At 45.3% G+C, this 16386-nt stretch overlaps 1 protein-coding gene across 1 annotated transcript in view; it reads right to left on the bottom strand.

Annotated features, from left to right (window-relative positions):
* The window catches only part of SKOR2 (SKI family transcriptional corepressor 2), a 102886-nt gene that overhangs the window by 36475 nt on the left and 50025 nt on the right, over window positions 1–16386 (bottom strand). Inside the window, exons 2-7 of the mRNA XM_042447861.1 lie at window positions 13512–14079; window positions 12003–12250; window positions 10992–11927; window positions 10399–10451; window positions 7870–7930; window positions 5876–5950 (exon numbers count right to left, since the gene is read on the bottom strand). Of these exons, the coding sequence (XP_042303795.1) occupies window positions 5876–5950; window positions 7870–7930; window positions 10399–10451; window positions 10992–11927; window positions 12003–12250; window positions 13512–14044 (1906 nt within the window). The 5' untranslated portion in view covers window positions 14045–14079. The remainder of the gene's footprint in view (window positions 1–5875; window positions 5951–7869; window positions 7931–10398; window positions 10452–10991; window positions 11928–12002; window positions 12251–13511; window positions 14080–16386) is intronic.

The raw sequence follows: 16386 nt of genomic DNA, 5'->3' as shown, positions 1-16386 counted from the left end.
TGTGCCCGAAAGCGAATGGGCAGCCAATGCAGATCTTTAAGTACAGGTGTAATGTGACTGGCCCTGGAGGTGCCAGTGACCAGTCTGGCTGCCATATTCTGTACCATCTGTAGCTTCCGGGTGTGGTACAAGGGTTGCCCCATTTAGAGCGCATTGCAGAAATCCAATCGAGAGGTTACCAGAGCGTGTACTACCGTTTCAAGGTCTCTCTGGGTCAGGTATGGGCGCAGCTGGCGAATAAGCCGAAGCTGATAACAGGTGCTCTTGACTGTCGCATCCACCTGAGATGTAAGGTGGAGCGACGAATCAAGAAGCACCCCCAGACTGCACACGGAGTCCTTCACAGGAAGCGTGATCCCGTTCAGGACCGGTGGAACCACCGCCATTCCTGGACCAGGGGAACCTATCACAAGTACCTCCGTTTTCTCTGGATTCAGACTGAGTCGGTTTTCCCTCATCCAGCCCATTACCGACTCCAGACAGGCCACGAGAGGAGAGACGCCATCCTCAGTCACTGCATCAGTCGGAGACATAGAGAAGACTATTTGGGTGTCATCAGCGTACTGATAACCCCGCGCCCCATGTCTCCGGATGATCTCTCCCAGCGGTTTCATGTAAATGTTAAAAAGCATGGGAGACAGAATGGCTCCTTGAGGGACCCCAGTTGTGAGGGCCCTCTTATCGGAGCACACGTCTCCCAGCTGCACCATCTGGAACCTCCCAGAGAGGTAGGACCAGAACCACTGAAGCGCAGTGCCCCCGATTCCCACCTCCGCCAGGTGCTCCAGAAGGATACCATGGTCTATGGTATCGAAAGCCGCTGAGATGTCCAAGAGCACCAACAGGGACACGTTGTTGTTGTTGTTGTTGTTGTTGTTGTTATTATTATCAGATGCTACAGACTATGGGGCCATTCAGACTACCTTTTACCTCGGTTCAGAAACCGGATTAAACACGGGAAGTTCATATTGGCCCCGATTCTTCCACAGTTGAAATCGAGGCTTTCACACCTGTTCAGGGGCAAATGCCCCTTGGTGCATGTCTTTTGAAAGCGGACTTTTACCTGTATCTTTTGAGAAAACCCAGGTCCCAGCAAATGTGAACGTGGTCCTGCTCATGATCGGGTCACATTCAGGGGAGGGATTAGGTCAGAGGGAGGGCAGAGAACGAAACATGCCTCCCTCTCGCAGGCAGCTTTCTCTCTCTCTCTTTTTTGGTAATTTTTATTTTTGACAGACTGCGAATAGTTCTACAGTTCTACATATAGATAGGATGTGTCTGCTTGTGCTACATTTCCCTTTCTGCTTGCTGCCATCAGGGCACCTCACTTTGCAAGAGGCTTTTTTTTAAATTATGTTTTTGTGTAATATGCGAATGCTACAATGTGAATGTTACAAATGTTTCTCTTTCAATTTGGCAAATTGATACAGAATGCTTTTGCTACATATGTGTATTGTAAGGTATTCTGAGGTGGCAATGAGGGAAAGCAAAGGATGCAGAGATGGCATTCCGAGGTGAGGTGGTATTATTATTATTATTATTATTATTATTATTATTATTATTATTATTATTGTGACAAGAAGAGGATGGCATGGGGGAGGCAAGGGCTTTGGAGGTAGCATTGGGCTGGAAGCGAAGGGGAAGCTAGAGGCTGGCATTCAGAGGTAAGGCTGTGGAAACCCATGGCTTTGGGGGAGTCACACTCTCTCAGCTTCAGGAGAAAGGCAATGGCAAATCTCCTCTGAACCAATCTTGCCAAGAAAACCCCAGGATGGGGTCGTTTTAGGGTTGCCATAATCTGTAATGACCCAAATACACACAACACACACACCTGGAAGAGTATGTGCACACTGCCGCCAGTTTTTTTTTTAAAAGGAGGGGGGAAGCACCCATTCCGTTGGCCAATGGCTGTAGGAAATGTCACCTTTGATGAAAGCGGAAGTGAATTTGATTGACAACAGAGGAGGCTCCATTTTAAACCGGTAGCGCAAATGTGAACTTCAGAGGGGAAACTTATCCCGATTGAGGTAAGACATAGTGGGCACTTGTTTCCAAGCAGATTCGAGGGGGGGGGGGGGGGCCGAATCTGCCCAGTTTCATCCGGGGCAAATGGGCGAGTGGGAATGGGGCCTATATTTCAGAAGAAGGAGCTGATAAAACCACCGCCACCTAACAAAACCCTGTGACATTCATGGAGTCCCCATAAGTTGAAACTTGAAGGCACATATACCCACAAATTTATATGCCTACAGGTGTGTCAATGATATGGCTATTTTCAACTATGTATTTCTCTGGACAGATTTGTTCACTGATAGCAGCAAAAGTGGGTATTGGAGGTCCCGGGTGGCCTGTGGAATGCATGCAAGGTATGCTAGTTTAGTTGGATTGGTTGCACCTCTCTGGGGTCTCCTTTTTTCCAGAGGTGATTTACATGATTTATTACTAATCCATTTTCTTCCTTAGAGATGCCAAGGACAAAAGGGAGTCTTCTGCATGCAAAAGCAGGTGCTCTTCCCTGATTATAGGGATGGAGGGATGGATTCACATACTCTGAAGAGCATCCCTCCACACACCTGTGGCATTATGAACCAGAACTGAAACCCTGAGGAACATCAAAAGGTACTTTGTTATACACAACAGAGCTGTTCAAACACATTATGATTATATAGTACTTGTTATTGTTGTGTGCTTTCAAGTCATTTCAAATTTATGGGGACACTAAGGTAAACCTACCAGGGGGTTTTCTCAGCAAGACTGATTCAGGGGAGGTTTGCCATTGCCTTCCTCTAAGGCTGAAAAAGCTGCGACCTGCCCAAAACCATCCACTGGGTTTCCACAGCTGAGCTGAGATTCAAATCCTGGACTCCTGGTCCTAGTCCAACAGTCAAACCACTACACTATGCTGGTGCTCTGACTACATAATGCTACCCGTATGTGCACACTGCTTTACACAGTTCAAAGAGAAGAGGTCCCTGTCTTGATGTATTTATAATCTAAAATTTAGGACAGAGGTGGAGCAGTAGAGAATGGGGAATGAAGAAGTGGAGACAGCAATGAACAAATAGGGGTGGATGTGTATTTATGTCTACCTTACTACTTAGATCTAGTAGGCCCTCTGTATCCACAGATTCTTTATCCATGGATTCCATGGATATGGCGTGAAAATACTTTTTAAAAATAAATTCCAAAAAGTAAGCCTTGACTTTGCCATTTTATAAAGGACACCATTTTACTTTACTATAGCATTGTATTTAATGGGACTTTTTTATTTATTTTATTTATTTATGGTATTTATACCTTGCCCTTCAGCCCTAAAGGCTATCAGAGCGGCTTACAATTATTATTTTTAATTAGATGGTTCCATGCCCTCATTTTTACAATCTAAAGACTTGAGAATCCAAAGATTTTGGGGTCCTAGAACCAAATCCTAGCAGATACCAAGGACCCACTGTATGTCAGAGGTAGGCAACTGCATGCTCCCTGAATATTTTTGACCACAACCTCTACTGGACTCAACCAATACAGTTAAAAGTTCAAAGACAATGGCTTCCTGGCATACTGCACACATTATAACACCGGTTAACACCCCAGCCTCACAAGAACACGGTTTATCATATCTCCTTTCTAGGTTCCAACCTGCACACACCACATTCCAAAACTCCCTCCAGCATTCATTTCAAACAGTCCCATTTCACCTGAAAGCCTTTTCAGTGTTACCATCACCTTCCAGATGTTTCAGCCTACAACTTGGGGAGGTGTTGCAGAAAAACACCTGGTGCGGCAAAGATGCCTCACTCCTTGTTCATAAAAGCTTATGCACTAATATATTTGCAAGTTTTTAAGGTGCTACCAGGTTCCTTGTTGCTTTTCCTGTAACAAAGGAACATGGGGTACATCTACACTGCATAGAAATAATGCCGTTTGACACCACTTTATTGTTGTGTTGTGCACACTTTATGTGCTGTAGCTCCATCCTATGGAATCCAGGGATTTGTAGTTTTACAAGGTCTTTAACCTTCACTGCCAAAGAGTGCTGGTGCCACACAAAACTACAAATTCCCAGGTTCTGAAGGATGGAGCCATGGCGATTAAAGTGATTAAATTAAACTGCCTTATTTCTACAGTGTAGATGCACCCATGGCTGTCTATGTAGAAATGTCTAACAGCTGTTCATGCTAGTGCTTTTAAATCCAGAAAATAATCAAAATTAATGCATAACAGGGAATCATGTATTATGTCCAGTGGTATAGTCTGATGCAGCAAAAATGAAGAATAGCAACATAGAGCCTTGTTGCATCTAAAAGACTAAAGAATCTATTATATTACAAGCTATTGTGGACTGGAGTCAGTTCATTTCATTGGTCACAATGGACAAAATGAACTCCAGACCATGACAGTCTTATGCTATAATAAATTTGTTAATCTATTAGATGCCACAGGACTCTTTGAGGCATGTGCATCTGGGCTGTTTATGTAACCATGAACTTCACTCTTATGGTAAGACATATAAGCGTATAATATAGGAAGACACACACGGATATAGAATTGCGTTTTCCTTCTGTACCCACATTTCAAGTTTAGTAAAATCTTGTCCAACTCGAGCCAAGAAATATCCAAAGCCTTTCCCCATAATTTACTCCGGAACATTTGTCCTGTTGATCTCTGGCTCCCCGATGAGCCTGGAAATAATCAAGCCGTATTATTCCCCCTCCCCAGATCAATTTTCAATTTTTTATCATCTATTCGCTTTATTTAAAAGCCTATTTGCTTTGTCTTCCCCCTCTGCCCCTCTCCTTTCAAAATGGGACTTTTATTCATGAGATTTTCTTCTTTTTTTGGAAGGAAGGAAGGAAGGAAAGTGGCTTCTGTTTAGAACAAAGGTATACCCAAGCTAGATCGATTTTTTGTTTTTTAAAAACTGGGTTCTAAATTGTGTTAGCCGCTATCGTAGATGGTTTTCTTTAGGATCTCATTTCCAGCAGTAGCCTTCCACCCTACTTGCATCTCTTTCTCCTTTCCCCCTCCTTGCCTCTCTCAGGCTTGCTCTCTCTGTCTCATTTGACAGGCAAATTTGCAGACATAGCCTCGGGATAACAACCTCGTTTGACAGTCAATTAACCGTGAATAGTCAAAGCCAAGACAGTTTGCATTACATAAATGGAAAATTAGATTCCCTTTTCTCTCTCTCTCCCAAGAAACAAAACCCGCTTTTCCTTATAACCCACCCTGGCAATAGACAACTTAGTATCAAAACTTCTAATCACGTCTTTGCCTCCCCCTCCCAAACCCCTTGGAGACATTTAGCAATCAGTAAAAGGTGGTTCCATTTAATTTGTATAATGTAATTTTTGTCAATGTATTATACATTTTGTGTAGAGATCATTATCACGGAGATAATATAAATGTTGCCATAGATCTCATAAAACACCTTTAATGTCTCTCTGACAGATATTAAAAGCAATAAGCTGTGATCCTTTTTAATGGAAGGTTTCAAAGAGAACATTTCAATTATTGTCATTTTATGTTTCCTTTCCCCCCACCAGCCTGCTCCATTGTGTAACCTGATATATTTCTGAAATTTCCTCCTGAAATATGCCCAGCAATTAATAATCTTATTGCTATTAATGCTTCCTTGCTCCTCACCATTTGCATTTTCCTTTAGTTATAATATCTATGGCGTCTTAATTTATCCCCCCCCCTTCTTCTACAATATTCAGTCATTTGATTAGAGAATTGTAAGGCGGCAATCCTGCATGCACCAATTTGGGAGCAAGGTCCATTGAACCCAGTGGGGCTTCCTTCTGTGTAAACATGCATTGGATTGGGTTGCAGAAATATCTATTGATCTCTTCCCCAGCCCCATGTCTGAGCCTACCAGCTATATTTCTCCAGAAGTCTCCTGCTGGGTGTTCGGATTCCGTGATGAAAAAACTGTGCTCCTTGTTTTTATCTGGAAACAAAAGGACGGAACAAAAAAATTGAAATCTTGCAATGCATCTGAAATCTCTCTCACACACACATAGCACCAGTGGAGGCGAGAAGACAAAATTCAGCATGCAAAGATACAAACGTACAAAGAGAAAAATGTGTATTAACACCATACGGCTTAAGCGTCAGGCCTAAATCTCAATTATTAGCACAAACCAGAAGGAATTGGAATCAATGGGAACTTTGCCAAGTCAACATTTACTTAAAGTCAATTGATTCAATGTTTGGCTTTTACACATTAAGATAATATATAAAGAGACAGCTGTGTTAAGTCTTTTTTTAACAAAACAAACCAAGAGATAAAGGAATCCAGCAGCACTTTTAAGACTAACTGGTAAGAAGACATTTCTAACAAGCTTTTGCGGACACAGTCAACTTCATCGATTAATTACACAACTAAGAAACTTGTGGAATCATAAGGCTCACACATTTATTATTACATAAAGCGTACCCAGACTACAGCCCACATCATCAGATAAGAATATACCGCAGTTTAAAAATCGATATCATAGATCTGCTAGACATGGATTCTTTATCCATGTTTATCAGTAAATATTGATATGATATGGAGTCAGCCATCCACATTCATGGATTCTTTATCCACAGATTCAAACATCCACGGCTTGAAAATATTCAAAAAATATAAAATCCAAAAAACAAACCTGGATTTTGTCATATAAGGGGCACCATTTTACTATGCCATTGTACATTATGGGACATGAGCATTCACATAGGTTTGCTATTCATGGAGGCTCCTGAAACTAAACCCCAGCAGATACCAAGGGCCCACTGTAATTAGATTGTATTAAATACAATAATTGTATTATATACAAGCCTAGTTCCTTGGGATGTCACAAGGCTTTCCATGAGAGATCATGATTTTTTTTAAAAAAAATTGAACTATAGATAAAATATTTTTTATGCAGTGGTTTACCAAAACACACAAATTATTTTAAAAAGGATACTTCCAGGATAAAACAAAAACATTCAAGAAAGGCTGGTCTGTAGTGAAACTAGCCAGGATCCTCCATTGTGTAGGCGCAGTGTAAATCTACACTCATGTACATAAGTGGTGGTTGTGTTACACCACCTTTCTACTGAATACCAACATGGAGCAACCAACTGTGTATCTGCCAATGTGCCAGTTGTTTTCACAATCCCAGTGACTCAAGCCACATTGAAGGTGCTGATGAACAGTTACACTCTGCCCAGGCATGCAAAACTGCATGCAGAATAGTTGTATGTGCAAAATGCTGCTTATGCTGCTTATGCTGTTTATGCAACTGAAAGCTGAATACAACCATTACACCATGCTCCCTGAATGCACAGCTGCATGTGTAAGGCAACTTGTGTTTGTATAATACAGGTATTGACATCTTCCTATATAATTAGATAATATTATTGAAAGCAAATACAATAGGTATAATATAGAAACTGATGTGTACCTATTTAATTTCCAGAGGGATGTCCCTGTTAAGTGTATTAAATAATAATATATATTTAAAATTCCCATTTAATTTTTTCCCCAGAGTGGTGTCGGGATGAGAACATCTTGGGGCTTGAAAAACAGCTCTGAGTGTCACATGCAGCTTGTACATTACCCACATACTAGACTGATCTATTATAGTCTAATATTAGTCTGAGCTATTATATTCTAGGAGGTGTATGAATGTCTGTATTTCTCCCGCTCCCAACCATACATGCATGTTGTATGCTTAAGGGTTGGAGGTTTTGCAGTCACATTCAGCAGCAACAGCGGTTCCAATAGCAACATCGAAGGACAAATCCAATCTCCACCCACAATTAGCATTAGTCAATTTCAGCCACGTTCTTAGTTGAAAGAGAGATTGAGCAAGAAAAAGAGATGCCTTCGTGTCTTGCCTGAGAAATTGTTTTCCTTCAGGGATACGACAACTTGGTTCCCTTCCTTGCTTTTCTGGATCTGCCAGAATGAAAACAAATGAACAGACATGAATTAAAACAACAAAACCCTACTTCAGTCGATGAGCCATTAACAAGAAAGAGAGGGCAGGCAGGGGGAGATAAAATAGAACAGAAGCAGGAAAAGAACAGGTATAAAGGTGATGCAAGGGGGTCCCTAGGCTTTAATTGGGGGAGGCCTTCCTATCTCTTTCAGGGTCGCATTTAGGATGCCAGTGTAAGAGCTAGACCTTAATCTTTTCTTTACCGAGGACCGCCTTTAAATATATTTTGTTGCCACAGCCCTTCCCCAACATTTAACTCAAAATTTAAAACCAATAACAACAACAACAACAACAACAATAATAGAACACTGAACCATTAACAATTGTGTGTATGTGTTGAGTGCCTTTAACTTATGGCAAACCTAAGACACAGGGCTTTCTTGGTATGTTTCTTCAGAGGGGGGTTGCCATTGCCATCCTCTGAGAGAATGTGACTTGCCCAAGTTCAACCAATAGATTTTTGTGGCCCAGCCAGAATTCAATGGAATTTGAACCCTGGTGTCCAACATTCAAACTACTATGCCATACTGGCTCTTACACCATTCATTAAATCATCCCTCAAAAGTGCCAGGGGTGTGTGAAGATTTTTCTCCTTCTTCTTCTCACCAGTTTGTGGCTTGAATGGCAATGCACAAGCCCAGGCAGGCAGGGAGCCAGACTTTGCTTTGGCTCCTTTCATATGGCCAAGGAAGAGGTGGGCTTAAGCCTTCACAGACCCCCTGTGAGGGCACTGCAGCCTCCTGGGGGTCTGTGAACCACAAGTTAAGAATCACTGGTTTTCTAGACCAAAGAGACTCATGATTTTAAAATGCCAACCCCACCACCTCCATTGGCTACTCCATGGTGAGCTTTCCAAGCCGTGTCTCCTAAGCTAGAAATCCCTATAAATTCATTGGGACAGGCTTCCAAGTAAATGTTTGTGAACTTGGGGAACTAATACTGCAACACAGTGACCTGCCTTTGCCAGATTTGTACCCCGATGTCAGTGGGAGAGCATTCCTTTGAATGTGTGGATCAAATAGCAATAGCATGTACATTTCTATACCACTTCAGAGTGAACTCTCTACAATGTGTAAGTCAATTACCCTCGACAAGCTGGGTACTCATTTTACCAACCTACGAAAGGATGGAAGGCTGAGTCAACCTGGAGCCCTCTGGGATTGAAATCACAATGTTGTGGCTGCAGTACTGGTATTTAGTCACTGTGCCACCAGGGCTCCCTATGACCTTACAATTGGCTGAATTGTGCTCTTTGTTTACTCTGGAGGAAATCCCAGTTTGTGTGGGAACAGACCACCTTTCCATTTTAGGAGACAATGACCACTGGTTTAGATTTTTTTCTTTCTCAGAGGGCTGGTTTGTGGGGAAGGGAACCTTAGATCCTTGAATGTTGTTAGACCTTAAGCCCCACTGGCCCCTACCAGCGTTGCCAATGATCAGGGATGATTGGAGATGGCCTTCAACCACCTTTGTAGGGTCATAGATTGAGTTGGGAGAACTCATGGCCAACTAATCCTGGGCTATTTCAATGGATACCTCCAAGCACTGAGATACCTGCTGCAGGGGCAGTGTACACCTGAACAATATGTGCTACAAAACACAGGAAGCTGCCTTGCTTTCATGTCCTGTTTGGGCCCTTTGGGTAGCATCTACCAAGTCTGGCTCAAAGGTTTGTCAACCTGGAGACAAACATCTAAAAGCTATTGTAGATCCTGACTGAAGCAGAGCTCTTGAATCGATGCAACTTATCTATTCACCAGCTGATATGTCTTCCCTATTTTGTACTAATTAAGAGAAGTCAGGCTGAGGGACTGGATCCAGACTTAGCCCTACTTAGAGCAGACCCACTGAAATCAAGACTCCACCTCAATATTGTTAGACTTGACAAATAAAAAGGCTGTGTGTGTGTGTGTGTGTGTGTGTGTGTGTGTGTGTGAAATCTCCCAAAAACTGAGGAGGGATGAGATTCCAAACTCTTGCTCTCACTTGTTGAACACTCTTCGGAATCGATTCTTTTCAAAAGAGCCTCTTTTAAACTAGCATCTGGAAAAATCAGGGGTTTCGTGTTTGCCTCGCTTTATCGCGACAGGAATCAATCCTTTTGCGACAGGAACCGGTTTCAAATGGGAATGAGGGTCATTTACACCGATCAGCAACTCGGTTTTTTCATAGTGGGAACTCGCCTCAAGAGGAACTTCCTGATAGTAAGAGCTGTTCAATAGTGGAACACACTCCATTGGAGAGTGGTGGAGTCTCATTCTTTGCAGGTTTTTTAAAGCAGAGGCTGGATGGCCATCTGTTAGCGGTGCTTTGATTGTGAGTTCCTGCATGGCAGGGGTTGGACTGGATGACCCTTGAGATCTCTTCCAATTCTATGATTCCAAGCCTAGATGTTTGTGTGTATGTGTGTGTGTTGAATAGTTACCTCTTTGTAAGGGGGCTCCTCTGCAGATGGATTCTCCCTGGGGCTCCCTCCATCTTGGGGGGCAGAAGGAGGAGGAGGAAGAGGAGGAGGAAGAGGCCGCAATCGGAGTAGCTGGGGATCAGGGCCCTCCTCCACTTTCCCCTCCTCAGAGCCCATCTTGGAGGGCTTTTCCCGGACAGGGAGTCCTTTGTCCGCTGGGTATCGGCTGGAAGCCCCGACGGGGTCCACCAAAACCTCGGCTTCTCTTCCCTCTTCTTCTTCCTCCTCCATCATCATCATCATCTCCTCCTCTTCCTCTTCCAACTCCTCTTCCTCCTCGGGTGCCTTGTGGTGCCCCTCGACGTCCACCTCGGGTTCCTCTTCTTCTCCTTCCTCCTCCTCATCTTCCTCCTCTTCTTCACTGCTCTCCTCACTCGGGTAGCTACAAGTGGTGCCCACTGGCGATAAGAGGCGGTGCCCCGACGGCTCAGGCGGCAGGAGCAGGAGAGGCGGTGGTGGGGCTGGAGGCTGAGGGGGCGAAGAGGAGGAGGAGTGGGGATGGTGGTGGTGGTGGTGGTGGTGAAGCTTGGCCAAGCTCTCCGAGTCCTCCTTACCCCCGACAGGGCGGAAAGCGCTGGAATGGTGGTAAGAGGAAGAAGAGCCGCTTTTGGATCGGGGTTGCCCTTCAAGGAGTGGGGTCTGGGGGGCTGTGGGGGCTCCCTCCACCTCAGGCGAGTGAGCCCCTTCCCCACTGTCAAAGCCCCCACTCCCTGAGGTAGCTCCATTGCTGGCTGCTGTCAGAGGGGTTCCTAACCCAGCCGCATTCCCTTCACTATTGGGCTCCCCCAAGTCGAGGAAGGCTTGCCTCAGCAAACCGGGGCTCTCCCCACTTAAAGGGGGCTGAGGAGGAGGAGGAGGGGGCTGGAGGTATGTCGGCAAGCCGGGCAGCCCCCCAGGGGTCCTTGGGGGCCAAAACATGCAGAAAGGTGGGTAGAAAGCCGCTGCAGCAGCTGCTGCAGCTGTGGCTGCCTCTTTGCGGCCTGTGGGCCAGAAAAGGCCCGAGAGGCTAGCTCCTGTGGCCCCCGCTGTTGTTGTCGTCGAGGCAACGCTTCCCACGCCTTTGGGCCCTGCAGTGGCAGAGTTGGGAGCCCCAACCAAGCCCTCGATGTCCTCCTTCTTGTGGCAGAGGCTGAAGGCGGCAGCGGCGGGGAAGCTGTAAGGGTGAGGGAAGAGGCCCCCACAGGCAGGGAATTTCTGCAAGACCCCCCCAAAGGCAGGCCCCCCTTTGCTGGGGACCGGGATGACCGGGTAGTTTCGGGGTCCTTTGCCACTATTGTGGGCTACTGCTGCGGCAGCGGCAGCGGCAGCAGCTGCGACGGCTTCTTGGAGGTCTTCGTCGTCATCGAGGAAACGTCCCCTTTTGGGCAAGTGGAGCTCAGGTGGTGGTGGCGGTGGGGGTGGTGGGGCCCCTAAGAGGTGAGGGCTGAGGAGACCTCCCCCAACGCCCACCACTGCCTTGAGAGGGTGGCAATGGGGCTGCACCCCTGGGCCACCTCCGCTGCCTCCGCCTCCGCCTCCAGCCCTGACGGCTGGGTTAGGGACCCCGTGGTGGCCTCCTGAGGTCGTCGGAAGGGCCCTCTTGCGGCTGCCCCCATTGAACATGGCCTTGACATCCTCCCAGGCGAAGACCAGCTCATCTGGGGGGCTCTTGTCCGTCAGCTTGAGGTGACGGCGCCAAGAGTTGAAGTTGGCGGCGTCCGGCTGGGTGTACTTGGCCTCCGGGGTGCGGTGCGAGTGGAAGATGAACTTGTTGGGTGAGAAGTACATGCTGCAGTAGCTGCACTTGATGCACTTGGCCCGGGAGCTGTTGTACCTGTTGAGGGGAAAAAGGATTATGGTTAGTTGTGGTTAAGCAAGTTTTGCAGCAGCACCAACAGCAACAAGCATGGACTCCACAGGTATTGGGTAAAAATCTAATGGAGCTGAGCTTCTGGCAAATAAACAGGATACATTGGTAGAGAAAAGAAACTTGCTTTATTGCTACCTGTAGGTTATAAAGTTAAAGGTAAAGGTAGTCCCTTGACATGAGTGTCTAGTCATAACTGACTGTAGGGGGCAATGCTCATCTCCATTTCTAAGTCAAAGAGCCAGCATGGTCCAAAGACGACTCTGGTGGTCTTGTGGCCAGACTGGCTGCACCGAACACTGTTACCTTCCCACTGAAATGGTACCTGTTTATCTACTTACGTTTGCATGCTTTCGAACTGCTAGGTTGGCAGAAGCTGGGACTAGTGATGGGGACTCACCCCATCACGCAGCACCCAGGCCAACCTTCTGATCTTCTGATCATCAGAATTGGCATCTTAACCATTAAGCCACTGCACAATCATGCACTCCACAGGTATTTGGTAAAAATTCTACCAGAGCTGAGCTTCTGGCAAATAAACAGGATATACTGCTAGGGAAAAGGAAACTTGTTTTATTGCTACATCTAGGCTGTATAGATCATGAAAAGCTATGTAATACACTCAAAGACATAGGGGTGCCACTATATCAGATAGTCCTGATGAGGTATCTGTACCAAGGACAAGAGGAACAGAATTCGGGGAAACAGAGTGGTTCCTAATAGGCAAAGGGAAAGAGAGGAAGACCACAAACCAGATGGATAGACTCGATTAGGGGGTTTATGGGTAAGGGCTTGCTGGATCTGGGCAGGGCAATGGAGGAGAGGGATTCTTGGACATGTCTCATCCACAAGGTCACCATGAGTTGGAACAGACTCAAGGGCAGCTAACAATAACAACAAGAGAAAACTATACTTGATAGAAAAGTGCCTAGAGCTGACTCTCCTGTGTGTAAGTAAGAAGAAAAAACATCTTTAGTAGCATAACCTGGTTTCTGCGTTCATTCTTGGTGAGAGCAGAGAGAGGAAGAAGGACAGAGAACAAAGGGCAATACATTTTATTGAACCCTAGAAAAGGGAGGGGTATGAGAAGTGACCTCTTCCCAAGCAACACTGATGAAATGACCATAGAGATATACACCAATGTTCCTGCTAGAAGACGCCCCTCACTTCTCAAGGAAAGAAAACATAGATCTACAAAGAAGCACTGATGCTAATACTCCAACAGTACCGGGCTGGGATGAAGCTGCCCCGACAGCCCCAGGCGCACTCGTGAGATACGTCGAAGGCAAAGTTGTCTGGCAACTTGGGAGGACGGTTCTCGCCCAGGAAGGACTTGCAGAGCCGCTCTGCTTCGCGTTTGGTGATCATCCCGCAACGCCTTGACGAGATGGGCATGGCCCCCGCCCGACGCAAGATCTCTAGCTGGACCGGGGTGCATTGGACACAAGTGATGCCCAGTGCCACCCGACGGTTGTGGATCTCGTTGTAGCTGAAGGTCTTCAGGAGGGTGTTGGAGATCTGGGCCAAGCAGAGCCGTTCCTGGCCATCGATCACCAGTGAGACGATGGGGATGCCGTAGAGGATGACCTGGCCCACCTGGTTGGGCTTCATGGTGGGCCCCGGATTGCAGGAGGAGGAAACTCGAGGGGGTGGAGGTGGGGGTGGTGGAGGTGCTTGATTCAGTGGTTCTGTAGCCGGGAAGGCGCTGGACGGGGCGGCCAGGAGGAGGTCGGGGGCGGCGGGCAAAGGGCTACTGGCCATTGTCCTCCTGGGGCCCCTTGAGGCTCCTGGGTGAGCTGGAGAGGCAAAGACAAAGAACCATAAGACTTGGCCCTATTAGTCTGGAAAATCAGTATGCAAAGCAGTCTTGAATAGCCGTAGTAGCTTCATTTATATACCGCTTCATGTTGCACTAAGCAATCTCTAAGCATAGCTTTTTGTGGATTTTTTGAGCTATGAGGCGGTGTTCTGGAAGAATTTATTCCTGATGTATCACCTGCATCTGTGGCTAGCATCTAAGAAACGTCAGGAATACATTCTTCCAGAACATGACCACATAGCCCGAAAACCCCCACAAAAACCCATGGATACCAGTCATGTAAGCCTTCAAAGTCTCTAAGCCATTTACAACTATAAACTAGAATTGCCCCCAACAAGCTGGGTACTCATTTTAGTGACTTCACAAGGATGCCAGGCTGAGTCTACCCTGAGCCCCTTGCTGGAACTGAACTCACAATGTGAATGAGTGGCTGCAGTACTGGCATTTAACCAATGCGCCATCAGGGTGACCAGGCATCCTCCTTTTCCAGGATATGTCCTACCAATTATTTTATTTATTTATTTCCCACCCTTTCCCCAAAACCTGGACTCAGAGCAGCATACAAGATTAAAAACGGTGCAATTAATGACATAGAAAACTGTTACATTAAAACAGAATTACCTCTCAGCCTTCTATGTCCAAGAAGTATTCCATAATGTTTTGAGCAGGACTAACTGATGAATTTCTATTATTTGTATTAGTGTTTTTTAAACCTTTTATTTAGTCATAGAATAATAGATTTTGCTTTTTATTTCAGTTAGTCTCAAAGGTGCTGTGAGATCACATTGCATAAAGAAAAGAGAGATCATGAGACACATAAATGTGGGTACATGTGTAAAACAACACTATTTAACACAGCTCTATGCATGGTTACTGATAAGTGTCCAATTCAACTTGATACAAATAAAAGCACATGCTGCTGAAAACATGCAAAAAGTTAAGAGTTGAAATATAATTAAATTACCTATAGAGCTAGGAACAATTTAAAACATATTCATTAAAAAAGCAAGAAATAAGAAACTGTACAATACATAAAGAAAAGCTTTTTTCTTTATAAACAGTCGGTTCCTAAATTAAAAACTCCTCCTCTGTCTATGGAAGTACAACAAGGAGGGAACAAGTCTAGTCTAGCCTCCCTAGTGCAGGAACCACCAAAAAGGCCTTGCTTCCTATTTCCTCACTCAAAGTGCCTGTGAGGTTGATGGGACCAAGAAGAAGGATTGCTCCGAACATCTCCAACACTGGGCAGCCTCGTTTAAGGAAAACACATTTCTCCACATCTCCCTTTGGTAAACAAACATCTTGTGCTCCCTTCAAACTTTCTCATTTCATCTGAAATTAGACTGGGATCTTCATTTTAAAATTAACTTGGGGACCAGGAAAGATAAAGGAGAGATAATACAGTGCAACATGGGCAATAAATGCACACTAAGAAAGTAATTGGTTTTTTTTAAAAAAAATAGTACAGGTACTATTTTTAAAAAGTACTATAAATAATACAGTAATACTGAATAATTCTTTCCCCCAAACTGTGACCACATGAACTGAGAACCTGATATTCCCCACTGGTTAAGAATCACTCTTAAGGGGCAGAGAGGGGTGAGATCAGGCTGTTGAACTACTGTCACCAAAATCTGGTGTTACAGAGAACTGCTGGATTGTTGTTAATCAGACATATACAGTGGTCACAGGAGAAGAGGTAATAATAATGCACACCAGGATATGTGAACTTGTACACGTAGAGGTAACAATGCTCCTCCTCTGCTATTAAACCTGTGTCTGGGCTTGGACCACATCATAGAATCATAGAATCATAGAGTTGGAAGAGACCACAAGGGCCATCCAGTCCAACCCCCTGCCATGCAGGAAATCCAAATCAAAGCATCCCCAACAGATGGCCATCTAGCCTCTGCTTAAAGACCTCCAAGGAAGGAGACTCCACTACACTCCTAGGAAGTGTGTTCCACTGTCGAACAGCCCTTACTGTCAGGAGGTTCCTCCTAATGTTGAGGTGGAATCTCTTTTCCTGCAGCTTGCATCCATTGCTCCGGGTCCTAGTCGGACATCCTCAATATGACATCCCTTCAAATATTTAAACAGAGCTATCATATCACCTCTTAACCTTCTTTTCTCCAGGCTAAACATCCCCAGCTCCCTAAGGCGTTCCTCCTAGGGCAAGGTTTCCAGACCCTTCACCATTTTAGTCACCCTCCTTTGGACACGCTCCAGTTTTTCAATGTCCTTTTTGAATTGTGGTGCCCAGAACTGGACACAATATTCCAGA

Source organism: Sceloporus undulatus, chromosome 2 (assembly GCF_019175285.1).
Source record: "Sceloporus undulatus isolate JIND9_A2432 ecotype Alabama chromosome 2, SceUnd_v1.1, whole genome shotgun sequence".
NCBI lineage: Eukaryota > Metazoa > Chordata > Lepidosauria > Squamata > Phrynosomatidae > Sceloporus > Sceloporus undulatus.
Note: the sequence above shows the minus strand (reverse complement) of the source record. Positions and strands in the feature narration are given on the sequence as shown.